General features: G+C 37.8%; 2 protein-coding genes across 2 annotated transcripts in view; one reads left to right on the top strand and one right to left on the bottom strand.

The window, feature by feature from the left end:
- TEX11 (testis expressed 11) overlaps positions 1-26,260 on the top strand; it is a 508,239-nt gene that overhangs the window by 180,276 nt on the left and 301,703 nt on the right. The gene's annotated exons all lie outside the window — the stretch shown is intronic.
- LOC119522783 (transcription initiation factor TFIID subunit 13) lies at positions 24,825-25,595 on the bottom strand. Its single transcript, XM_037821418.1, has 2 exons — positions 25,535-25,595; positions 24,825-25,329 (listed from the first exon to the last, which is right to left on the bottom strand). The coding sequence occupies exons 1-2, from the start codon at positions 25,559-25,561 to the stop codon at positions 24,982-24,984; spliced, it is 375 nt and encodes a 124-aa protein (XP_037677346.1). The 5' UTR covers positions 25,562-25,595; the 3' UTR covers positions 24,825-24,981.

The raw sequence follows: 26,260 nt of genomic DNA, 5'->3' as shown, positions 1-26,260 counted from the left end.
GACTTCCTTTAGCAATTTCTTGTAGTTTTCTGTGTATTGGTCTTTTGTGGCCTGGGTTAAGTTTGTTACCAAATAACTTATTCTTTTGGTTGCTATTGTAAACAGAATTTTTTTCTTGATCTCCTCATGTTGCTCATTACTAGTGTATAGGAACACTACTGATTTTTGCATGTTGATCTTGTACCCTGCAACTTTGCTGTTTTCAGGATTTCTACATATGAGATCATGTCAACTGCAAACAGTGAGTTTTCCTTCTTCCTCTCCAATTTGGATGCCTTTTATTTCCTTTTCTTGCCTAATTGCTCTAGCTAGAACTTCCAACTCAGTGTTCAGTAACAGTGGTGACAGTGGGCATCCTTGTCTTGTTCCTGATCTTAGAGGGAAAGCTTTCAGTCTTTCCCCATGGAGTATGATGTTAGCTGTGGGTGTTTCATAGATTGTTTTCATCACATTGAGGAAGGTCCCTTCTATTCTTATCCTTTTGAGTGTTTTCATCGAGAAAGGATTCTGAATTTTGTCAAATGCATTTTCTGCATCCATTGAGATGATCATGTGTTTTTTCCACTTTGATTTCTTGATGTGGTTTATTACATTGATGGATTTTATTGTGTCGAGCCATCCTTGCATACCTGGAATATATCCCACTTGTTCAAGGAGTATAATTCTTTTAATGTGCTGATGGATTCAATTTGTGAGTGTTTTGTTGAGGATTTTTGCATCTATATTCATAAAGAAATTGGTCTATAATTTTCTGTTCTTGTAGTATCTTTGGCTTTGGTATTAGGGTGATGTTGGCTTCATAGAATGAGTTAGGTAGCTTTCCCTCTTCAATTTTTTGAAGAGTTTGAGCAGAATTGGCACTAATCCTTTGACTGCTTGGTAGAATTCACATGTGAAGCCATCTGGTCCTGAACTTTTTCTTTTTTTGGAGCTTTTTGATGACTGATTCAATCTCTTTACTTGTGATTGGTTTATTGAGGTCATCTATTTCTTCTTGAGTCAATGTTGGTTTGTTCATGCTTTTGTAGAAAGTTGTCCCTTTTGTCTAAGTTGTCTAGTTTATTAGCATGTAGTTGCTCATAGTATCCTCTCATTATCTCCTCTATTTCTGCGAAGTCAGTAGTCAAGTCCCCTTTCCCATTTCTGATTTTATTTTTATCCTCTCTTTTTTTGTTAGCCTAGCTAAGCATTCATTGTTTTTATTGATTTTCTCAAAGAACCAACTTCTGGTTTTGTTGATTCTATTGATTTCATGTTCTCAATTTCATTTATTTCTATTCTAATCTTTATTATTTCTTTCCTTCTGTTTCCTTTGGGATTAGTTTGCTGTTCTTTCTCTAGTTCCTCCAGGTGAACAGTTAATTCCTCTAATTTTGCTCTTTCTTCTTTTTTAATATAGGCATTTAGAGAAATAAGTTTCCCTCTCAGCACCGACTTTGCTGCATCCCATAAATTTTGATATGTTGTGTTTTCATTTTCATTTGCATCAAGATATTTACTAATTTCTCTTGTAATTTCTTCACTGACCCACTGTTTTTTTGAGTGTGTTGTTTAGCCTCCATTTATTTGTGAATTTTCAAGCCTTCTGCCTGTTATTGATTTCCAACTTCATTCCATCCCATCATGATCTGTAAAAGTGTTTTGTATAATGTCAATATTTTAAAATTTATTGAGACTTGCTTTGTGACCCAATGTGTGGTTCATCCTGGAGAATGATCCATGAGTACTTGAGAAAAATGTGTATCTTGCTATTGTGGGGTGTAAATATTTGTTAAGTCTAACTCATTTATCATTTTATTTGATATGTGTTTCCTTATTGTTCTTCTGTCTAGATGTTCTATCCATTGATGAGAGTGGTGTATTGAAGTCTCCAACTACTAATGTAGAAGTTTCTACTTCTCCCTCCAGTATTGTCAGTGTTTGTCTCATGTATTTGGTGCATAGATATTTATGATTGTTATGTCTTCTTGATGTATTGTCCATTTTATTAATACATTGTGTCCTTCTTTGTCTCTTGTAATTGTTTCACATTTGAAGTCTATTTTGTCTGATATTAGTATAGTTACCCTTGCTATTTTCTGGTTGATGTTTGCATGAAATATCTTTTTCCAACCTTTCACTTCCAACCTGTTTTTGTCCTTTGGTCATAAGCGAGTCTCTTGTAGACAGCATATAGATGGACACTGTTTTTTTATCCACTCTGCCAAACCATGTTTTTTGATTGGCAAGTTTAAGCCATTAACATTTAATGTTATTACTGTAAAGGCATTACTTTATTCAGCCATTTACTTTTGGATTTTATATGTCATGTTTTTTTCTTTCTTTTTACCCTTTCAGTTACCCTTACTGCTAATCTTCATTTCTGCACTCTTCTCCAAGCCTCTCTCTCCTGTCTTTTGCTGTCTGTTTGTAGCAGTCCCTTTAGTATTTCTTGTAGATGAAGTCTCCTGTTTACAAACTCTCTCAGTGTCTGTTTATCTGTAAATATTTTAACTCTCTCTCATTTTTGAAGGACAGTTTTACCAGATATAGGATTCTTGTTTGGCAGTTTTTCTCTTTCAGTATCGTGCATATATCATACCACTGCCTTCTTGCCTTCATGGTTTCTGCTGAGAGATCTGCACTTAGTCTTATCGAGCTTCCCTTGTATGTGATGTAGTCCTTTTCTCTTGCTGCTTTCAGAATTCTCTTTGTCTTTGGCATTTGATAATCTGATTAGTAAGTATTTTGGAGTAGGTCTTTGCAGATCAATTCTTTTGAAGTACGCTGTGCTTCTTGGATCTGTAATTTTATGTCTTTCATAAGAATTGGGAAATTTTTGTTGATTATTTTCTCTATAAGATTCTTTCTGCCCTTTTTCCCTTCTCTTCTCCTTCTGGGACACCTATAACATGTATATTTGTGTGCTTCATTTTATCATTCATTTCCCTGAGACCCTGCTTGTATTTTTCTATTGTATTACTTATCTGTCCTTTTGTGTCTGGAATTTCAGGTATCCTGCCTCTAGTTCACTAATCCTTTCTTCTGCATCTTCAAGTCTGCTCTTGTGTCTCAATTGTGTTTTTCATCCCTTCTGTTGTGCCTTTCATTACCATAAGTTCTGTCATTTGTTTTCTCAAGCTTTCAAGTTCTTCTGTATGGACACCCTGTATCTTCTTTATATCCTTCATCTCTGTTGTCACATTTTCTTTCAACTTGTTGATTTGATTTAGTAGATTTGTTTAAACACCTTTAATTAGTTGTTTCAATTCCTGAATCTCAGTTGAGGTGTTAGTTTTTTTCCTTTGACTGGGCCATATCTTCGTGTTTCCTGGTGTGGCTCATGATTTTTTGTTGTATGTACATCTGATTTTCTTTATTTATTTATTCTGGAGGTCGTTTTCTCTTTTGCCTAGGGTTTTCTTGTTGATTGTCTTTGATCTCCATCTTTTCTTTGTTTCTATTGCTGACCAGTGGTAAGATTGACTCTGCTCCCCCATCTTCTTCCCAAAGTCAGGTACCTACTGTGGTCTACCACATGGATGGGAGGTAGGCACTGGGCACCCCAGCAAGTTCACTGTGTATGGTAAAACAAATCTGCTGGATTCCAGTGGTGCTCTGTTTTTCACCTGCCAGCAAGACCTGCATTTGTTTTAGAGCCCTCCTTTAATGGATGGGTCATCTGTATTTCTCATCCAAAACAGGGCTGGGTTTCTGTGATGGGCGTGTAGACTAGCTCCTGTGGTCCTAAGAAAGGTTCTGGAGCATCTTTTTAAAAGTGTTCAATTCCCTTGCACCTTCTGGACTGTCCAGGAGATGGCGCTGTTCAGTACCTTACTCGTCCGAGCACAGGCTGCATATACACAGGTGAGCTCAACCTGCGGGATTCTTATGCCCTCACTTTGCCAACCAAAATCTGACTCAGTCTGTGGCTCCAGCTGTGGCAGAGGACTCCCTCAGCTGATCCAGTACTCCAGCTGTCCCACAGGCCTGAAAATGGCTGCTGTTTGCTGCTTCCCTCAAGGGTGGGGGAAGGGCTTTCAGACCCATGGCTAGAAACACAGCCTGTCCTCATTTTCTCTGTCTCTTTGTCCTTCACTGAACTGGGCCTTGAAATTCCCTCCCCTCTCCCCCGAGTCTTCAAATGGTAGGGGTGTATCTCACTGCTGTGATTTTATAGTCTGTACCCCTGATGGGAGGGGGACTGTCTGCTGATTTTGTGCCTTTCCCACACTGAGACCGAGTGAGTGGGAGGGGGGAGGACCAGCTGGTCTAGGATGGAAGATTCCTACCTGTTATTTCTTCTCTTTCTTCAATTTGGCATTTGCAAGGTCCTTCAGTTGATATCCTCCTCCAGAATTTCAAACAATTCAGAATTGTCCTTTTTTTCATTGAATCTCCAGAGAGAAGTTTTCAATAGTTGTTTATGTTGCCATGTTGATGGCATCACTTCCCCCATATATTTTGATGCTTTATTATTGTTGCTTTGCATTTATGTCATACTTTTGTTATGATTGATGAAAGAATATTAAAATATTACTCTTTAAGTGTAGTCCATAGTTGACATTACATGTATTTTCCCCATATACCACATTTTTAACACCTTGTAATAGTGTTGTATGTGTTATAATTAATGAAAAACATTCTTACGTTTGTACTATTTACCACAATCCATTGTCCACAACAGGGTTCATTGTGTTATGCAGTCTCATGTTTTATCTTCTAACTTTCCTTCTAGTAACATACATGACCCCATACTTTCCCCTTTCAACCAGAATTATGTTTATGAACAGACCTAATTCAGAACTGTTAATTACACTCCCAATAACATGCTACAATCACCATTATCAATTTCCAAGCACTTACAGTCAACCTAAATAGAAATTCTATGCAAATTAAGCATTAGCTCTCCATTCTCTGCCTCATTCTCTCCCCTGGCAACCTGTATTCTAGATTCTAACTCTGAGTTTTTTATCATATCAGTGAGATCATACAATTTTTGTCCTTTTGTGCCTGGCTTATTTCACATATAATAATGTCTTCAAGGTTCATCCATGTTGTTGGTTGAACCAAAACTTCATTCCCTTTTAATGTTGAATAATATTCCATTGTATGTATATACCACATTTTGTTTATCCAATCATCGGTTAATGGACAGTTCGATTGCTTCAGATTTTTGATAATTGTGAATAATGCCTCTGTGAACAATGATGTGCAAATGTCTGTTCAAGTCCCTGCTTTGAATTCTTTTTAGTTCAGACCTTCAAGTTGGATTGCCAAGTCATATGGTTATTCTATACTTCGCTTCGTGAAGAACCACCAAACCATCTTCCACAGTTGCTACACCATTTTACATTCTCACCAGTAGTGGATGACTGTTCTATTACTCCACATCCTCTTCAACACTAGTAGTTTTCTTTTCTTAAAATAATGGCCTTTCTAGTATCTGTGAAATGATATCTCATTTTGGTTTTGATTTGCATTTCTCTAATAACTAGTGATGTTTGAGCATCTTTTCATTTCCTTTTTAGCCATTTGTATTTCCTCTTTGGAGAGATGTCTATTTAAGTACTTGCCCATTTTTAAATTGTCTTATTACTGTTGAGTTGTAGGATTTCTTTATATAGTCTGTTTATTAAACACTTATAGGATATGTGGTTTCCAAATATTTTCTCCCATTGAGTAGGTTGCCTTTTCACTTTCTTGACAAAGTCCTTTGAAGCACAAAGTATTTACTTTAGAGGAAGTTCTATTTATCTATTTTTTCTTTCAGTTCTTGTGCTTTGGTTGTAGTCTGAGAAACCACTGCCTAGCCCAAGATCTTGAAGATGCTTCCTTACATTTTCTTCTAGGAGTATTATGGTCCTGGTTCTTTTATTTCTGTCTCTGATCCATTTTGAGTTAATTTTTGAATAAAGTATGAGCTAAGGATTTTCTTTCATAATTTTGCATATGGATTTCCAGTTCTCTGAGCACCATTTGTTGAAGAGGCAATTCTGCCCCAGTTGAGTGGACTTGGTGGCTTCCTGAAATATCCATTGGCCATCGATGTGAGGGTCTATTTCTGAATTCTCAATTTGATTACATTGGTAAATATACTTATGTTTATGCCAGTACCATGCTGTTTTGACTACTGTAGCTTTGTAACATGCTTCAAAGACAGAAAGTGTGAGTCCTCCAGCTTTATTCTTCTTTCTCAAGTTGTTTTTGGCTATTTGGGCTCCTTATCCTTCCAAATAAATTTGATAATTGGCTTTTCCATTTTTGCACAGTAGGCTGTTGGAATGTTGATTGGGATTGTATTAAACCTATGAATAAATTTGTGTAGAATTGACAGCAGTATTTAATCTTCCAGTCCATGAACAAGTAATGTCCTTCTATTTATTTATGTCTTCTTTGATTTCTTTTAGCAATATTTTGTGGTTTTCTCTGCAGAAGTCCTTTTCATCCTTGGTTAAATTTATTCCTAGATATTTGATCCTTTTAGTTGCTATTGTAAATGGAATTTTTTTTCTTGATTTCCTCCTTAGATTGCTCATTAGTATTGTATAGAAGCACTACTAATTTTGCGTTTTGATCTTGTATCCCATCACTTTGCTTTACTAATTTATTAGCTCTAGTAGCTTTGTTTTTGATTTTTCAGGACTTTATATAGGATCATGTCATCTGGAAATATTGAAAGTTGTACTTCTTCCTTCCCAATTTGAATGCCTTTTATTTCTTTTTCATGCCTGAGTGCTCTAAGTAGAACTTCTGGCACAATGTTGAATAGCAGTGGTGAAAGTGGGCATCCTTGTCTTGCTCCAGATCTTAGAGTGAAAACTTTCAGTCTTTCACCATTGAGGAGATGTTAGCTGTGGGTTTTTCATATATGCCTTTTATCGTGTTGAAGAGGTTTCCCTTGATTCCTACCTTTTGAAATGTTTTTATCAAGAAAGGATGCTGGATTTTGTCAAATGCTGTTTCTGCATCAGTCAAGATGATTATGTGGTTTTTCTCCTTTGATTTATTAATGTGGTGTATCACATTAATTGATTTTCTTGTGGTAAACCTCCTTTGCATACGTGGGATAAAACCCACTTGGTCGTTGTGTATAATTCTTTTAATGTGCTGTTGGATTCGTTTTGTGAGTATTTTGTTGAGGATTTTTGCCTCTATACTAATTATTGAAATTGGTCTCTAATTTTCTTTTCTTATATTGTCTTTTTCTGGCTTTGGTATTAGGGTAATGTTGGCCTTATAGAATGAGTTAGTTACTGTTCTCTCCTTTTCAATTTTTTGGAAGAGTTTGAACAGGATTGGTATTAATTCTTCTTGGAATGATTGGTAGAATTCATGTGTGAAGCCACCTGGTCCTGGGGTTTTCTTTGTTAGGAGGTTTTTGATGACTGATTCAATCTCTTTGCTTGTAATGGGTTTGTTGAGATCTTCTATTTCTTCTAGATTCATTGAAGGTTGGTTGTTCATGTGTTTCTTGGAATTTGTCCATTTCATCTAAATTTCCTAGTTTGTTGGCATACTGTTGTTCATAGTACCTATTTTTCCCATTGAGTTGGCTGCCTCTTCACCTTTTTGACAAATTCCTTTGAGGTACAGAAACTTCTAAGTTTGAGGAGTTCCTATTTGTCTATTTTTTCTTTTGTTGCTTGTGCTTTGGGTGTAAAGTCTAGGAAGTGGCTGCCTAATACAAGGTCTTGAAGATGTTTCCCTACATTGTCTTCTAGGAGTTTTATGATACTGTCTTTTATATTAAGATCCTTGATCCACTTTGAGTTAATTTTTGTGTAGGGTGTGAGGTAGGGGTCCTCTTTCATTTTTTTGGATATGGATATCCAACTCTCCCAGCCCCATTTGTTGAAAAGACTGTTATGTCCCAGTTCAGTGGCTTTGGGGTTCTTATCCAAGATCAGTCGGCTGTAGATCTGGGGGTCTATCTCTGAATTCTCAATTCGATTCCATTGATCAATATGTGTATCTTTGTGCCTGTACCATGCTGTTTTGACTACTTTGACTTTATAATAAGCTTCAAAGTCAAGGAGTATAAGTCCTCCCACTTCTGTTTTCATTTTTAGAGTGTTTTTAGCAATTCATGGCATCTTCCCTTTCCAGATAAATTTGATAACTAGCTTTTCCAAGTCTGCAAAGTAGGTTGTTGAAATTTTGATTGGGATTGCAATGAGTATTTAGATGAGTTTGGGTAGAATTGACATCTTAATGACATTTAGCCTTCCTATCCATGAACATGGAATATTTTTCCATCTTTTAAGGTCCCCTTCTATTTCTTTTAGTAGAGTTATGTAATTTTCTTTGTATAGGTCTCTTAACATCTTTGGTTAAGTTTATTCCTAGGTACTTGAGTTTTTTCAGTTGCTATTGAAAATGGTATCTTTTTTTGAGTGTCTCTTCACTTTGTTCATTTCTAGCATATAGAATCATTACTGACTTATGTGCATTGATCTTGTATCCTGCTACTTTGCTAAATTTGTTTATTAGCTCTAGCAGCTGTATCATCAATTTCTCAGGGTTTTCCAGATATAAGATCATATCATCTGCAAATAATGACAGTTTTACTTCTTCCTTTCCAATTTGGATGCCTTTTACTTCTTTGTCTTGCCGGATTGCCCTGGCTAGCACATCTAGTACAATGTTGAATAGCAATGGTGACAGTGGGCATCCTTTTCTCATTCCTGATCTTAGAGGGAAGACTTTCAGTCTCTCACCATTGAGTACTGTGCTGGCTGTGGGTTTTTCATATATGCTCTTTGTCATATTGAGGAAGTTTCCTTCAATTCCTTCCTTTTGAAGTGTTTTTATCAAGAAGGGATCTTGAATTTTGTCAAATGCTTTTTCAGCATCTATTGAGATGATCATTTGATTTTTCTCTTTTGCTTTGTTAATGTGCTGTAATACATTGATTGATTTTCTTATGTTGAGCCATCCTTGCATGCCTGGAATGAACTCCACTTGGTTAAGGTGTATGATTTTTTAAATGTGTCTTTAGATTCGATTTGCAAGTATTTTGTTGAGAATTTTTGCGTCTCTATTCATTAGGGAGATTGGCCTGTAGTTTCCCTTTTTTGTAGCATCTTTGCCTGGTTTTGGTATTAGAGTGATGTTAGCTTCATAAAATGTGTTAGGTAGTGTTCCATTTTCTTCAGTGTTTTGAAAGAGTTTGAGTAAGACTGGTGTCAGTTCTTTCTGGAAAGTTTGGTAGAATTTCCCTGTGAAGCTGTCTGGCCCTGGGCATTTATTTGTGGGAAGCTTTTTGATGACTGGATGTCTTTGCTTGTGATTAGTTGGTTGAGGTCTTCTATTTCTTCTCTGGTCAGTGTAGGTTGTTCATATGTTTCCAGGAAATTGTCCATTTCCTCTACATTATCTGTTTTTTGGGCTATAGTTGTTCATAGTATCCTCATATAATTTTTTTAATTTCTTCAGGATCCGCAATAATGTCACCTTTCTCATTCATTATTTTCTGTATCTGGGTCGTCTCTCTTTTGTATTTTGTCAGTCTACCTAGGGGCTTGTCAGTCTTGTTGATCTTCTCAAAGAACCGACTTTTGGTGTGATTTATTCTATTTTTTTTTCTATGTCATTTATTTCTGCTTTAATCCTTGTTATTTGTTTTCTTCCACTTGGTTTAGGATTGGTTTTCTGTTCATTTTCTAGCCTCTTCAGTTGCTCCATTAGTTCTTCGATTTTGGCTCTTTCTTCCTTTTTAATGTATGCGTTTAGTGCTATAAATTTCCCCCTCAGTACTGCTTTTGCTGCATCCCATAAGTTTTGATATGTTGTGTTCTCATTTTCATTTGTCTCTTTATATTTAGCAATTTCTCTTGCTATTTCTTCTTTAACCCACTGATTGTTTAGGTGTGTGTTGTTTAACCTCCAGGTATTTGTGAATTTTCTAAGTCTCTGATGGTTATTGACTTCTAATTGTATTCCATTGTGGTCAGTGAATGTGCTTTGAATAATTTGAATTTTTTTTTTAAATTTATTGAAGCTTGTTTTATGTTCCAGCATATGATCTACTCTGGAGAAATTTCCGTGAGCACTAGAGAAGAATGTGTATCCTGGTGATTTGGGATGTAATGTTCTATATATGTCTGTCAAATCCAATTCATTTATCAGATTGCTTAGGTTTTCAGTTTCCTTATTGGTCTTCTTTCTGGTTGATCTATTTATAGGAGAGAGTGATGTGTTGAAGTCTCCCACAATTATTGTGGAAAGATCAGTTGCTTCCTTTAGTTTTGCCAGTGTTTCTCACATGTATTTTGTGGCAGCTTTATATAGTGCATAAACATTTATGACTGTTATTTCTTCTTGTTGAATTGCCCCTTTTATTAGTATGTAGTGACCTTCTTTGTCTCTCATAACATCTTACATTTAAAGTCTTTTTTGTCTGAGATTAATATTGCTACTCCTGCTTTCTTTTGTCTGTAGCTTGCATGAAATATTTTTTCCATCCTTTCACTTTCAATTTCTTTGTGTCCCTGTGTCTGAGATGAGTCTCTTGTATGCAACATACTGATGGTTCATTTTTTTTTAACTGTTCTGCCAGTCTATATCTTTTAATTGGGGAGTTTATTCCATCTGCATTCAATGGTATTACTGTGAAGGCAGTTCTTGAATCAGCCATTGTATCCTTTGGTTTATGTTTTTCAGATATATTTTTCCCTCTCTCTCTTAATGTCATTTAACATACCCATACTGAGTCTCTTTAGTACTGAACCTTTTTCCATATCTTTCTCTCCTTTCTTTGTTTCTCTGTCAGTAGGGCTCCTTTAGTATCTCAAGTGGGGTAGGTCTCTTGTTAGTAAATGCTCTGAGCATGTGTTTGTCTATGAAAAATTTAAGCACTCCCTCAAATTTGAAGAGTGCTTTGCTGGATAAAGAATTCTTGGTTGGCAATTTTTCTCTCTCAGAATTTTAAATATGTCATGCTGCTGCCTTCTTGCCTCCATGGTGGCTGCTAAGTAGTCATTACTTAGTCTTATGCTGTTTCCTTTGTAAGTGGTGAATTGCTTTTCTCTTGCTGCTTTCAGAACTTGCTCCTTCTCTTCAGCATTTGAAAATCTGATCAGAATATGTCTCGGAGTAGGTTTATTCGGCTTTATTCTATTTGGAGTTCGCTGGGCATTTATGATTTGTGTATTTATTGTGTTTAGGAGATTTGGAAAGTTTTCCCCAATAATTTCTTTGAATACTCTTCCTAGACCTTTACTCTTCTCTTCCCCTTCTGGAACACCAATGAGTCTTGTATGTGGACGTTTTATATTATCTGTCATATCCATGATGTCTATTTTGATTTTTTTTATTTTTTCCCCATTCTTTTTTTGTTCTTTCATTTTCTGTCCTGTCGTCCTCAAGGTCACTGATTCACTGTTCAGCTTCCTTTAGTCTTATACTATGAGTATCCAGAATCTTTTTAATTTGGTCGACAGTTTCTTTTATTTCCATACGATGGTCTATTTTTTTATTTACTCTTGAAATTTCTTCTTTATGCTCTTCTAGGGTCTTGTTCATGTCCTTTATATCCTGTGCCATGCTCTCCTTGTTTGTCTTTAGTTCTTTAATTAATTGCTCCAAGTATTGTGTCTCCTCTGATCTTTTGATTTGGGTGTTTGGGTTTGGGTTATCTATATCGTCTGCTCTTTTCATATGCTTTAAAATTTTCTATTGTTTTTGGCCTCTTGGCATTTGCTTAACTTGATAAGGTTCTTTTAAGATATGTAGACTGATTCAAACACATCTCTAATTTGTCAGATCTACAGCTTCGTGGAATACACTTTCTCTAACTAACTAGCATGTGGCATCCGCGAGCCACCTATTCCCCTCAAGTCAGTTCTCCCCACTTTGTCTTTGTGGTGATTCGGGATGTGAGTCTTGTGGGGTCCAATTGGTGCACCAAGTTTGCATGTGTAGTCGGTGCTGCCCACCCTGAATGTGGGCCATGTGTCTGAGCAGTTGGGGGGGGGGCTTTAATAATCAAATCTCCCAGGTGTTCCTGGAGATTTAAAGCTGTTGCAATAGACTAATCCTTCAGTTCAGTCTTGCCACAGTTTGTCTGTGCTGCTGACCTACAAGTCCTTGGTATCGGCGTATGGTCCCTGGGACTTGCGAGTGGGTCCCTCTTCCAAGCTGTGCCCTCCTAGTTCCTCTGCTGAGAAAAGACTGTCCTCCTTTGTCTCTTATAACAGTTTTGCATTTAAAGTCTATTTTGTCTTATTTTACTATAGCTACCCCAGCTCTTTTTTGGTTACTGTTTGCATTGAATAACTTTTTCCATCCTTTCACTTTCAACTATTTATGTACTTGGGTCTCAGGTGGATCTCTTGTAGATAGCATGTAGATGGATCGTATTTGTTTTTATCCATTCTGCCAATTTCTGCCTTTGGATTGGAGAGTTTAATTCATTAATATTCAATGTTATTACTGTAAAGTCAGTATTTACTTCAGCCGTTTTATCCTTTGGCTTTTATATGTCAGTATCTTATTTTTGTCTCACTTTTTTTTTTTAAATTCAGTTTTATTGAAATACATTCACACGCCATACAATCATCCATAGTATACAATCCACTGTCCACAGTATGATAACATAGTTATGCGTTCATCACCACAATCTATCTCTGAACATTTTCCTTACATCAGAAAGGACCAGAACAAGAATAAAAAAATAAAAGTGAAAAAAGAACAGCCAAATCATCCCCCCATCCCACCCCATTTGTCCTTTAGTTTTTATCCCCATTCCTCCACTCATCCATACACTAGATAAAGGGGGTGTGATCCACAAGGTCTTCACAATCACACTGTCACCCCTCGTAATCTACACTATTATATAATTGCCTTCAGGAGTCCAGACTGCTGGGTTGGAGTTTGGTAGTTTCAGGTATTTACTTCTAGCTATTCCAATACATTAAAGCCTAAGAGGTGTTATCTATATAGTGCATAAGAATGTCCACCAGAGTGACCTCTCGACTCCATTTGAAATCTCTCAGCCACTGAAACTATTTCGTCTCATTTTGCATCCCCCTTTTGGTCAAGAAGATACTCTCAGTCCCACGATGCCAGGTCCACATTCATCCCCGGGAGTCATACTCTGCATTGCCAGGGAGATTTACACCCCTGGGAGTCGGGTCCCATGTAGGGGGGAGGGCAGCGAGTTCACCTGTTGAGGTGGCTCAGTTAGAGAGAGAGAGGGCCACATCTGAGCAACAAAGAGGTACTCAGGGGGAGACTCTTAGGCACCATTACATGCAAGTTTAGACTCTCCTTTGCAGTAATGAGCTTCATAAGGGCAAGTCCCATGATCGAGGGCTCAGCACATCAAACCGCCAGTCCCAATGTTTGTGACAACATCAACACCAGTCCAGGTGAGGATGTCCAACACATCCGCACCTTCCCCCAGATCCTTGGGGCTGGGGAGGGGGAGGCTGTAAATATGTTTTTTATTATCTGCCCAAATTACTCTAGGATGTGTCACTATTTCACTCTAGCCTATACTGACCTACCGTATCTCACTTCCTATTCAAAGTTCCATGCAATTGTGGTGTTTGAACAAATCGACTGTAGAGTTGTACCATTTAGAAAATTTAGATCCTGTACCAAATAGATATCTCTTCCCTTGGTCTCGTATGGAAGTTGAAGTTTTAAAGCACAATCAGTTTCAACCTTTACCCTTTGGCCTGGCTTGCCCTGGTCTTAACCAGACCTGCTTCATTCATATCACTAATTGAAGTCTGGGCTCTTTTTCAGCTTTTGTTTGTTTGTTTGTTTGTCTCACTTTTTACCCTTTTAGTTACCTTTAGTGATAATCTTCATTTCCTCATTCTCCTCCAAGCATCTCTCTCCTGTCTTTTCCTTTCAGTCTGCAGAATTCTCTTTAATATTTCTTGTATGGCTGTTCTTCTGTTGCCAAACTCTCTCAGTTTCTGTTTATCTGTGAACATTTTAAACTCATCTTCATTTTTGATGGGCATTTTTGCAATACAGAATTCTTGACTGGCAGTTTTTCTCTTTTAGTACCTTCAATATGTCATAGCACTGCCTTGTTGCCTCCATGATTTCTGATCAGAAATCAGTACTTAACCTTATTGCAGTTCCCTTGTATGAGACAAATCACTTTTCTATTGCTGCTTTTGGGATTGTCTCTTAATCTTTGACCTTTGACATTCTGATTAGTATGTGTCTCAGAGTAGGTCTATTAGGATTTATTCTGTTAGGATTACGTTGTGCTTCTTAGAAGTATATATTTATGTTTTTCGTAAGAGTTGGGATACTCTTATTTATTTCTGCAAATATTCTTTCTACCCCTTTTCCCTTCTTTTCTTCTGGGACACCCATTATGCTTATGTTTGTGTGCTTCATGCTGCCATTCAAATCCCTGGCACCCTGCTCATTTTTTTCCATTCTTTTCTCTATCCTTTCTGTCTATAAGATTTCATTTGTCCTGTCTTCTAGTTCACTGATTCTTTCTTCTGCCTCTTCAAATCTGCTGTTCAAATCTAACTTTTCAAAATGCCTCTAGTGTGTTTTTAATCTCTTCTTTCGTACCTTTCATTCTCATCATTTCTGTTATGTTTCTTTTTTTTTTTCAGTTCAATTTTTCATACTTTATTCCCTGCATCAATGGGTTTAGAAAGTAGTATTTTCCCAAGTACTGATTCATAGATAATGTGAATCAGCAGCACACAAAATAGTCAGTTTCACAGACAGTAACATTGTGATCCCTTTAAATGCAATATCAATCCTTATTTTAAGCTAAGTGCAATAATAATTTAATACAACATACCTAAATACACACACAACCTGTATCTCCCAAACTACAACTGGTTTCCACAGCCACATATGATTTTAGTCAAGTACACATTTCCACAATGAACAAGTACTAACAAATATGTTAAGAAACACACTACCCCAAATGCTTATCCTGCCATCAGCTTTTTAAGTAATCCCACTCATGCTACTGAAAGCAATTATTTTTAGAAGCTTTAATCTGATCTGGGAAAATTAACTCTCCTAAAACTTGACAAGTAGTATGTATCAGCCCCAAAGGTTCTAAATCAAAAAAGCTTTCCAACACTGAGGCATTTTTAAGTTTAAGTGTCTTATATTTTTTAGTTTCTTAAAAAAAAAAAAAACAAAAAACAAAAAACCCCCCTGCTATCTGAAGAAAATTAAAACAAATGACCATTTAAGACACTTAAACATTCTTTAAAAAGACTATATTTTCCAAAAAAAAAATACATACTACCAAAACTTACTCATGATAACCTAAAGAGCCCTATAACTATTTTTTTTAATTCAGTTTTATTGAAATATATTCACAAACCATACAGTCATCCATGGTATACAATCAACTGTTCACAGTATGATCATATAGTTATGCGTTCATCACCACAATCTATTTCTGAACATTTTCCTTACATCAGAAAGAATCAGAATAAGAATAAAAAATAAAAGTGAAAAGAGAATACCCAAACCATCCCCCCATCCCACCCTATTTGTCATTTAGTTTTTACTCCCATTTTTCTACTGATTTTTCTTCAATTTTTTAACTTTGTTTATCAAAAAATTAAAAACAAACAGGCAAACAACAACCCAAAAAACCCCACAACATTTCAAACAAAGCAATGGATTAAGGAAAACAAATAACCTAAAATAACTACTTTGCTTCCAATATGTTCCTACCATACCCCAAGAAAATTAATAAACCATGTCCAAACAGAGGAGTAAGAAAAACAAATAATCTAAAATAACTACATTGCTTCCAACATGTTCCTACCATACCCCAAGAAAATTAACAATCCCTAAGAAAACAAAGGAATAAGAGAAAAAAAAAAACCTAAAATAACTCTATTGCTTCCAACATGATCTTACTATATCCAAGAAAGTTTACAAACCATAATCATTCCTGAGCATTCCCATAACATTGAGATTACCCTCCATAGTTTATCTGTTCTTATTAGATTATCATTCCCCCTCCACTAATTGGTATCTCTAGGTCCCCTACATTCTACAGTATAAAACATTGTACATTTTTCACAGAATTCACATTAGTGGTGTGCCGGTTTGAGTGTATTGTGTCCCCCAAATGCCATTATCTTTGTGGTCTTGTGTGGGGCAGAAGTTTTGGTGTTGGTTAGATTTGCTTGGAGTGTGCCCCACCCAGCTGTGGGAAATAATTTTGATGAGATGTTCCCATGGAGGCGTGGCCCCACCCATTCGGGGTGGGCCTTGATCGGTGGAGCTATATAAATGAGCTGACTTGGGGGAAAGAAGGGAGTGCAGCTGGGAGTGATGTTTTGAAGAGAAGCAAGCTTGCTGGAGAGGAACGTCCTGGGAGAAAGCCGTTTTGAGGACGGAGCTTTGGAGCAGATGCCAGCTGCCTTCCTAGCTAACAGAGGTTTTCCGGAGGCCATTGGCCATCCTCCGGTGAGGGTACCCGATTGCTGATGTGTTACCTTGGATGCTTTGTGGCCTTAAGACTGTAATTGTGTAGTGAAATAAATCCCCATTTTATAAAAGCCTATTCATCTCTGGTGTTTTGCATTCTCCAGCATTAGCAAACTAAGACAAGTGGTAACATACAATATCTCTCTTTTTGTGCCTGGCTTATTTTGCTCAGCATTATGTCTTTTTTTTTTTTTTTTTTTTTTAATCTTCATTTTATTGAGATATATTCATATAGCACGCAGTCATACAAAACAAATCGTACTTTCGATTGTTCACAGTACCATTACATAGTTGTACATTCATCACCCAAATCAATCCCTGACACCTTCATTAGCACACACACAAGAATAACAAGAATAAAAATTAGAGTGAAAAAGAGCAATTGAAGTAAAAAAGAACACTGGGTACCTTTGTCTGTTTGTTTCCTTCCCCTATTTCTCTACTCATCCATCCATAAACTATACAAAGTGGAGTGTGGTCCTTCTGGCTTTCCCAATCCCCTTGTCACCCCTCATAAGCTACATTTTTATACAACTGTCTTCGAGATTCATGGGTTCTGGGTTGTAGTTTGATAGTTTCAGGTATCCACCACCAGCTACCCCAATTCTTTAGAACCTAAAAAGGGTTGTCTAAAGTGTGCGTAAGAGTGCCCACCAGAGTGAACTCTCGGCTCCTTTTGGATTCTCTCTGCCACTGAAGCTTATTTCATTTCCTTTCACATCCCCCTTTTGGTCAAGAAGATGTTCTCCGTCCCACGATGCCAGGTCTACATTCCTCCCCGGGAGTCATATTCCACGTTGCCAGGGAGATTCACTCCCCTGGGTGTCTGATCCCACGTAGGGGGTAGGGCAGTGATTTCACCTTTCAAGTTGGCTTAGCTAGAGAGACAGGGCCACATCTGAGCAACAAAGAGGCATTCGGGAGGAGGCTCTTAGGCACAACCATAGGGAGGCCTAGCCTCTCCTTTGCAGCAACCGTCTTCCCAAGGGTAAAACCTGTGGTAGAGGGCTCAACCCATCAGACCACCAGTCCCCTATGTCTGTGGTCATGTTAGCAACCATGGAGGTGGGGTAGGCGAATACCCCTGCATTCTCCACAGGCTCCTCAAGGGGGCACTGCATCTTTTTTTTTCCTTGTTTTTTTTTTTTTTTTTTAACTTTCCCTTCTTTTTTAAATCAACTGTATGAAAAAAAAGTTAAAAAGAAAACAAACATACAATAAAAGAACATTTCAAAGAGACCATAACAAGGGAGTAAGAAAAAGACAACTAACCTAAGATAACTGCTTAACTTCCAACATGTTCCTACTTTACCCCAAGAAAGTGACCTAATATAGCAACATTTCTGTGAAGTTGTTCCTACTATATCCATCAGAAATTAACAGACCATAGTCATTCCTGGGCATCCCCAGAACGTTAAATAGCTTATCTGTTCTTCTTGGATTATTGTTCCCCCTTCCTTAATTGCTCTCTATTGCTAGTTCCCCTACATTCTACATTATAAGCCATTTGTTTTATATTTTTCATAGTTCACATTAGTGGTAGCATATAATATTTCTCTTTTTGTGCCTGGCTTATTTCGCTTAGCATTATGTCTTCAAGGTTCATCCATGTTGTCATATGTTTCACGAGATCGTTCCTTCTTACTGCCGCGTAGTATTCCATCGTGTGTATATACCACATTTTATTTATCCACTCATCTGTTGAAGGACATTTGGGTTGTTTCCATCTTTTGGCAATTGTGAATAATGCTGCTATGAACATTGGCGTGCAGATATCTGTTCGTGTCACTGCTTTCCGATCTTCCGTGTATATACCGAGAAGTGCAATCGCTGGATCGAATGGTAACTCTATATCTAGTTTTCTAAGGAACTGCCAGACTTACTTCCAGAGTGGCTGAACCATTATACAGTCCCACCAACAGTGAATAAGAGTTCCAATTTCTCCACATCCCCTCCAGCATTTGTAGTTTCCTGTTTGTTTAATGGCAGCCATTCTAACAGGTGTTAGATGGTATCTCATTGTGGTCTTAATTTGCATCTCTCTAATAGCTAGTGAAGCTGAACATATTTCATGTGTTTCTTGACCATTTGTATTTCCTCTTCAGAGAACTGTCTTTTCATATCTTTTGCCCATTTTATAATTGGGCCGACTGTGCTATTGTCATTGAGTTGTAGGATTTCTTTATATATGCAAGATATCAGTCTTTTGTCAGATACATGGTTTCCAAAAAATTTTCCCATTGAGTTGGCTGCCTCTTTACCTTTTTGAGAAATTCATTTGAGGTGCAGAAACTTCTAAGCTTGAGGAGTTCCCATTTATCTATTTTTTCTTTTGTTGCTTGTGCTTTGGGTGTGAAGTCTAGGAAGTGGCCGCCTAATACAAGGTCTTGAAGATGTTTTCCTACATTATCTTCTAGGAGTTTTATGGTACTTTCTTTTATATTGAGATCTTTGGTCCATTTTGAGTTAATTTTTGTGTAGGGGGTGAGGTAGGGGTCCTCTTTCATTCTTTTGGATATGGATATCCAATTCTCCCAGCCCCATTTGTTGAAAAGACCATTATGACTCAGTTCAGTGACTTTGGGGGCCTTATCAAAGATCAGTCGGCCATAGATCTGAGGGTCTGTCTCCGAATTCTCAATTCGATTCCATTGATCTATATGTCTATCTTTGTGCCAGTACCATGCTGTTTTGGCAACTGTGGCTTTATAATAAGCTTCAAAGTCAGGGAGTGTAAGTCCTCCCACTTCGTTTTTCTTTTTTAGAGTGTCTTTAGCAATTCGAGGCATCTTCCCTTTCCAAATAAATTTGATAACTAGCTTTTCCAAGTCTGCAAAGTAGGTTGTTGGAATTTTGATTGGGATTGCATTGAATCTGTAGATGAGTTTGGGTAGAATTGACATCTTAATGACATTTAGTCTTCCTATCCATGAACATGGAATATTTTTCCATCTTTTAAGGTCCCCTTCTATTTCTTTTAGTAGAGTTATGTAGTTTTCTTTGTATAGGTCTTTTACATCTTTGGTTAAGTTGATTCCTAGGTACTTGATTTTTTTAGTTGCTATTGAAAATGGTATCTTTTTCTTGAGTGTCTCTTCAGTTTGTTCATTTCTAGCATATAGAAACATTACTGACTTATGTGCATTAACCTTGTATCCCGCTACTTTGCTAAATTTGTTTATTAGCTCTAGTAGCTGTATCGTTGATTTCTCAGGGTTTTCTAGATATAAGATCATATCATCTGCAAACAATGACAGTTTTACTTCTTCTTTTCCAATTTGGATGCCTTTTATTTCTTTGTCTTGCCGGATTGCCCTGGCTAGCACTTCCAGCACAATGTTGAATAACAGTGGTGATAGCGGGCATCCTTGTCTTGTTCCAGATCTCAGAGGGAAGGCTTTCAGTCTCTCTCCATTGAGTACTATGCTGGCTGTGGGTTTTTCATATATGCTCTTTATCATGTTGAGGAAGTTTCCTTCAATTCCTACCTTTTGAAGTGTTTTTATCAAAAAGGGATGTTGGATTTTGTCAAATGCTTTTTCAGCATCTATTGAGATGATCAATTGATTTTTCCCTTTTGACTTGTTAATGTGTTGTAATACATTGATTGATTTTCTTATGTTGAACCATCCTTGCATGCCTGGAATAAACCCCACTTGGTCATGGTGTATGATTTTTTTTAATGTGTCTTTGGATTCGATTTGCAAGTATTTTGTTGAGGATTTTTGCATCTATATTCATTAGGGAGATTGGCCTGTAGTTTTCCTTTTTTGTAGCATCTTTGCCTGGTTTTGGTATTAGATTGATGTTAGCTTCATAAAATGAGTTAGGTAGTGTTCCATTTTCTTCAATGTTTTGAAAGAGTTTGAGTAAGATTGGTGTCAGTTCTTTCTGGAAAGTTTGGTAGAATTCCCCTGTGAAGCCATCTGGCCCTGGGCATTTATTTGTGGGAAGATTTTTGATGACTGATTGGATCTCTTTGCTTGTGATTGGTTGGTTGAGGTCTTCTATTTCTTCTCTGGTCAGTCTAAGTTGTTCATATGTTTCCAGGAAATTGTCCTTTTCCTCTACATTATCCAGTTTGTTGCCATACAGTTGTTCATAGTATCCTCTTATAATTTTTTTAATTTCTTCAGGATCTGCAGTTATGTCACCTTTTTCATTCATTATTTTGTTTATATGGGTCTTCTCTCTTTTTGATTTTGTCAGTCTAGCTAGGGGCTTGTCAATCTTGTTGATCTTCTCAAAGAACCAACTTTTGGTGATATTTATCCTCTCTATTGTTTTTTTGTTCTCTATGTCATTTATTTCTGCTTTAATCCTTGTTATTTCTTTTCTTCTACTTGGTTTAGGATTGGTTTGCTGTTCATTTTCTAGCTTCTTCAGTTGATCCATTAGTTCTTTGATTTTGGCTCTTTCTTCCTTTTTAATATATGCGTTTAGTGCTATGAATTTCCCCCTTAGCACTGCTTTTGCTGCATCCCATAGGTTTTGGTATGTTGTGTTCTCATTTTCATTCGTCTCTATATATTTAGCAATTTCTCTTGCTATTTCTTCTTTAACCCACTGATTGTTTAGGAGTGTGTTGTTTAACCTCCAGGTATTTGTGAATTTTCTAAGTCTCTGATGGTTATTGACTTCTAATTGTATTCCATTGTGGTCAGAGAATGTGCTTTGAATAATTTCAATCTTTTTAAATTTATTGAGGCTTGTTTTATGTCCCAGCATATGATCTATTCTGGAGAAAGTTCCATGAGCACTAGAAAAGTATGTGTATCCTGGTGATTTGGGATGTAATGTCCTGTATATGTCTGTTAAATCTAATTCATTTATCAGATTGTTTAGGTTTTCAATTTCCTTATTGGTCTTCTGTCTGGTTGATCTATCTATAGGAGAGAGTGATGTGTTGAAGTCTCCCACAATTATTGTGGAAACATAAATTGCTTCCTTTAGTTTTGCCAGTGTTTCTCTCATGTATTTTTTGGCACCTTGGTTGGGTGCTAGACATTTACGATTGTTATTTCTTCTTGCTGAGTTACCCCTTTTATTAGTACGTAGTGGCCTTCTTTGTCTCTCAAAACATCCCTGCATTTGAAGTCTATTTTATCTGAGATTAATATTGCTACACCTGCTTTCTTTTGGCTGTAGCTTGCATGAAATATTTTTTTTCCATCCTTTCACTTTCAGTTTCTTTGTGTCCCTGTGTCTAAGATGAGTCTCTTGTATGCAACATACTGATGGTTCATTTTTTTTGATCCATTCTGCGAATCTATATCTTTTAATTGGGGAGTTTAATCCATTTACATTCAATGTTATAACCGTGAAGGCATTTCTTGAATCAGCCATCTTATCCTTTGGTTTATGTTTGTCATATTTTTCCCCTCTGTCTATTAATATCCTTTATTGGACCCATACCGAATCTCTTTAGTACTGAACCTTTCTCCAAGTCTCTCTGTCCTGTCTTTGTTTCTCTGTCTGTAGGGCTCCCTTGAGTATCTCCAGTAGGGCAGGTCTCTTGTTAGCAAATTCTCTCAGCATTTGTTTGTCTGTGAAAAATTTAAGCTCTCCCTCAAATTTGAAGGAGAGCTTTGCTGGATAAAGTATTCTTGGCTGGAAATTTTTCTCACTCAGAATTTTAAATATATCGTGCCACTGCTTTCTCGCCCCCATGGTGGCTGCTGAGTAGTCACTACTTAGTCTTATGCTGTTTCCTTTGTATGTGGTGAATTGCTTTTCTCTTGCTGCTTTCAGAACTTGTTCCTTCTCTTCTGTGTTTGACAGTGTGATCAGTATATGTCTCGGAGTGGGTTTTTTTGGATTTATTCTATTTGGAGTTCGCTGAGCATTTATGATTTGTGTATTTATGTTGTTTAGAAGATTTGGGAAGTTTTCCCCAACAATTTCTTTGAATACTCTTCCTAGACCTTTACCCTTTTCTTCCCCTTCTGGGACACCAATGAGTCTTATGGTTGGACGTTTCATATTATCTATCATATCCCTGAGGTCCATTTCGATTTTTTCAATTTTTTTCCCCATTCTTTCTTTTATGCTTTCATTTTCCATTCTGTCATCTTCGAGGTAACTGATTCGTTGTTCAACTTCCTCTAGTCTTGTACTATGAGTGTCCAGAATCTTTTTAATTTGGTCAACAGTTTCTTTAATTTCCATAAGATCATCCATTTTTTTATTTAGTCTTGCAATGTCTTCTTTATGCTCTTCTAGGGTCTTCTTGATTTCCTTTATCTCCCGTAGTATGGTCTCATTGTTCATCTTTAGTTCTTTGAGTAGCTGCTCTAGGTGCTGTGTCTCTTCTGGTCTTTTGATTTGGGTGCTTGGGCTTGGGTTATCCATATCGTCTGGTTTTTTCATATGCTTTATAATTTTCTGTTGTTTTTGGCCTCTTGGCATTTGCTGAACTTGATAGGGTTCTTTTAGGATTTGTAGACCAATTGAAGTCCTTATCTCTAATTTATCAGATCTACAGCTTCGTGGAGTACACTTTCTCTAACTGACCAGCAGGTGGCGTCCACGAGCCACCTGTTCTCCACAAGCCAGTTCTCCCCTGCTTAGCCTTTTTGGTGAGTGGGGGAGTGAGTCTTGTGGGGTCCAATTGTTGTACCAAGCTTGCGTGTATAGTTGGTGTTGCCTGCCCTGTATGTGGGGCGTGTTTCTGGGCAGTCAGGGAGGGGGGGGTGGCTCTAACAATCAAATCTCCCTGGTGATGCCAGAGTTTTAAAGCTGCTGCAATAGTCTAATCCTTCAGTTCAGTCCTGCCACAGTTTGTCTCTGCCACTGACCCACAGGTCCTTGGTATTGGCGTATGGCTCCTGAGACTTGCAAGTGGGCCCCTCTTCCAGGCCGTGCACCCCGGGTCCTCTGTTGAGGGATGACTGTGCTATGTCACAGGTGAGTGCCGTCCCCCCAGGGCAGTTCTGGGCTGCTGGGCTGTGTAGGGAGGCTCCCAGTCTGCTCAAATTATGGCTGAATGGGGCTTTGTTAATTCACACTGCTCTACCTTCCCAACTCTGGGACAATCAGCTGTGGTTGCAGGGAAGGCTAATGTCCACGCCCAGTTTTGTGGTGTGTGCCTGTTATTTGAAGCACTTCCGTCACACTGGGTTGTCTGGGGCAGTTCTGGGCTATGGGGCTGGCGATGGGCAGGAGTGTTTCCTGTCCACCAGGATGATGGCTGTGAGCGGACACCCCCCTTTTCTTGGGAAGTTGTGGTGTTTAGTGAATTTTCTCAGCCACTGGATTATTGCGTTTTGTCTCAGAGCTCTCCTAGTTCTGCTCTTGACTTGACCTGCCCAAATAGCAAGTCTTTGAAGCTTCCTGTATTGGGCTTCTTAGAGTAATTGTTTTAGAAAAAGAAAAAAGGATTAAAAAAAAAAAAGGGCCCTCCTCAGAGATCTAATGGGTTATTGAAATACTAAGAGACAAAGCAACCAGGGCCATTAAGGAAAGGTCCACAGGGCAGAGAGATCAGCTTTTCTTCAGGATTTGCATATGCGCCTCAGGGCCCTTCCCCTTTCTATGTTCACCAGAACTCCAAAAATCCTCCGCTTTTATTTTGGAGTTTTTCGTGTTGTTTTTTTTCTATGCCTGTCTCCTCTCTGCTGGCCTGGCCGCTCTCAGATTCTCTGGTGTCTGGTCTCAGTCTATCTATGGTTGGAGTTTGGATCAGTAGAATGAGTTTCCGATAAGGGCTGCCACTGCAGTTCTCCCTTCTCCTTCCCGGAGTTGACTGCCCCTCCTCCCCCGGGACTGAGCCTGGCAGGGAGGGGCGCGGGTCCCCTGGCCGCAAAAACTTACAGATTTCGCTGATCTCAGCAGTTCCACGTTTTCATGAGTGTTGTATGAAGTATGCCCAAAGTCAGATTGCTCTGTGGTGTCCAGTCCACGCAGTTCCTGGCTTTCTACCTACTTTCCTAGAGGAGTAACTAAAACATACAGCTCACCAGTCTGCCATCTTGCCCCGCCTCCCCTATAACTGTTTAATACATTGAATGTGATATTTAAAACCTTTCCAAAAAAAAAAAAAAGACTATATTTTCCTATATCACCTTCTACTTAAGAGAAACACAAACCAGTTAACTGTCATTATTAATCTCACAGGCTACTTTTGTTTAGAAATTTGAGAAAACATAACACGTTTCAGTTACCAGAGGATCAAAAGTGCCATTTAGGTGTCACATATTAAACAGCTACAATATAGCCTACAATGGCAAAAAACACCTAACACATAAATATACTTCATTATCTAGATAAGTAAAAAATCAGAAAGAATTACATGAATTGCAAAGTATTTTAAACTTACCTATGGTTATTAAACCAAACCAATAAGTAATTTGAAGTATGGCAATACAAAGGCAGGAAATTAAACGCTCAAATACTCTAAAATCGAAGATATGAAAAGTAAGGCTGAAAACTGTGTTTCTCCAACTTTCATTTTCATGATTAGATATCAGTACCCCACTATAGGAAAAATGCAGTTATTATACATAGTTGCCCCAGAAGATAAGGAAGCTTCAGAAAGTACAGAAAGTATCAAGATCCGTAGTTTGCTTCATCAAATGCTTTTCTAGCTCGTTTCAATTCTTCATTCATAGTAAGTAAGTCTTTAACCCTAGCAAACTTCCTTGGGTCCTTTCGAATCAAGAAGACGATATCTTCAACTTGTACTCGACCTTGTCTTCCAATTGACATTGCTTTGTGAGTCATTTCAGTGATGAACTCTATGACAAGGTCTTCAAGAATATCCACTGACTCTGTATAAGGATTCTGGTCATCTCCAAATCCATACATCATACACCGTAATTCTTTAGAAAAAAGTCTCTTTCTTTTACCCTGCCCACCTTCTGCACCTCCTCCAATTTCTTCATTTTCTTCCTCAAACTTCCTACTCTTCCTTCACGTCCTGCTCCAGTACTAAGATGATGACTCCGAAGGGAAAGGCAAGCACGGCGAGAGGTCCCCGAACTCTCTTGACTGAATTCACTAAGGAAAACAAACTTGATTCTGAACTCGGCCTGAAAGGCCGCGGCTACTGAGCCCAAACGAGTGAAGGAAAGGGAGAGCTGGGGCAGAGGCAGTCACTCACTGTGGGGTCTTCTTCCTCATCTGCCATCCCACCAGCCAGCCAACGTGTAAACTCCCGCCGGCCCACGATGAGCGGGTTTTAGTCTATGTTTCTTTTTATACTTTCAGATTCATCTTTATGCTCACCAAATGTCTTCTTAATATCCTTTATCTCTTTAGTCATATTTTCTTTCATCTCTTTGAATTGATTTAGGAGATTTTGTTTGAATGTCTTTGATTAGTTGTTCCAAATTCTGTGCCTCCTCTGAAGTTTTAGTTCATTCTTTGATTGGACCATATCTTACTGTTTCTTAGTATAGTTTGACATTTGCTGGTGTCTAGACATCTGATTATCTTGAGTTTACTATGAATGTCAATTTCTCTTGCCTAGGGTTTTATTGTTGATTGGCTTTGTGTTTAGCCACTTCTTTGGCACTTGTTTCAATGTATTCTAAACTGTTGATATTGCCCATGTTTAGCTGTTCAGATTTTTTCATCTCTTCTTCATCTTTTTCTTGCCCTAGATATGCATTACAATTTTTAAGATTGCACTATTTGTGCAAATTGCTTCACCCCCAGGAGAAAGCTTCCTTTCCTGTTTCTTCCCTGTGATTCTTGATTTATTCTTTTTTTTTTTGGCCTCCATAGTTTTTTTTACACTTCTTTTGTTGCCTCTAGCTGCTTTTTCCTGGAGGGAAAATTCTGGGAGGTGGGTGACCCCCATGAGGACTTTCCCAAGTCAGTATTT

The sequence above is a fragment of the Choloepus didactylus genome, chromosome X (genome assembly GCF_015220235.1).
Source record: "Choloepus didactylus isolate mChoDid1 chromosome X, mChoDid1.pri, whole genome shotgun sequence".
NCBI classification, from domain to species: Eukaryota; Metazoa; Chordata; class Mammalia; order Pilosa; family Megalonychidae; genus Choloepus; species Choloepus didactylus.
Note: the sequence above shows the minus strand (reverse complement) of the source record. Positions and strands in the feature narration are given on the sequence as shown.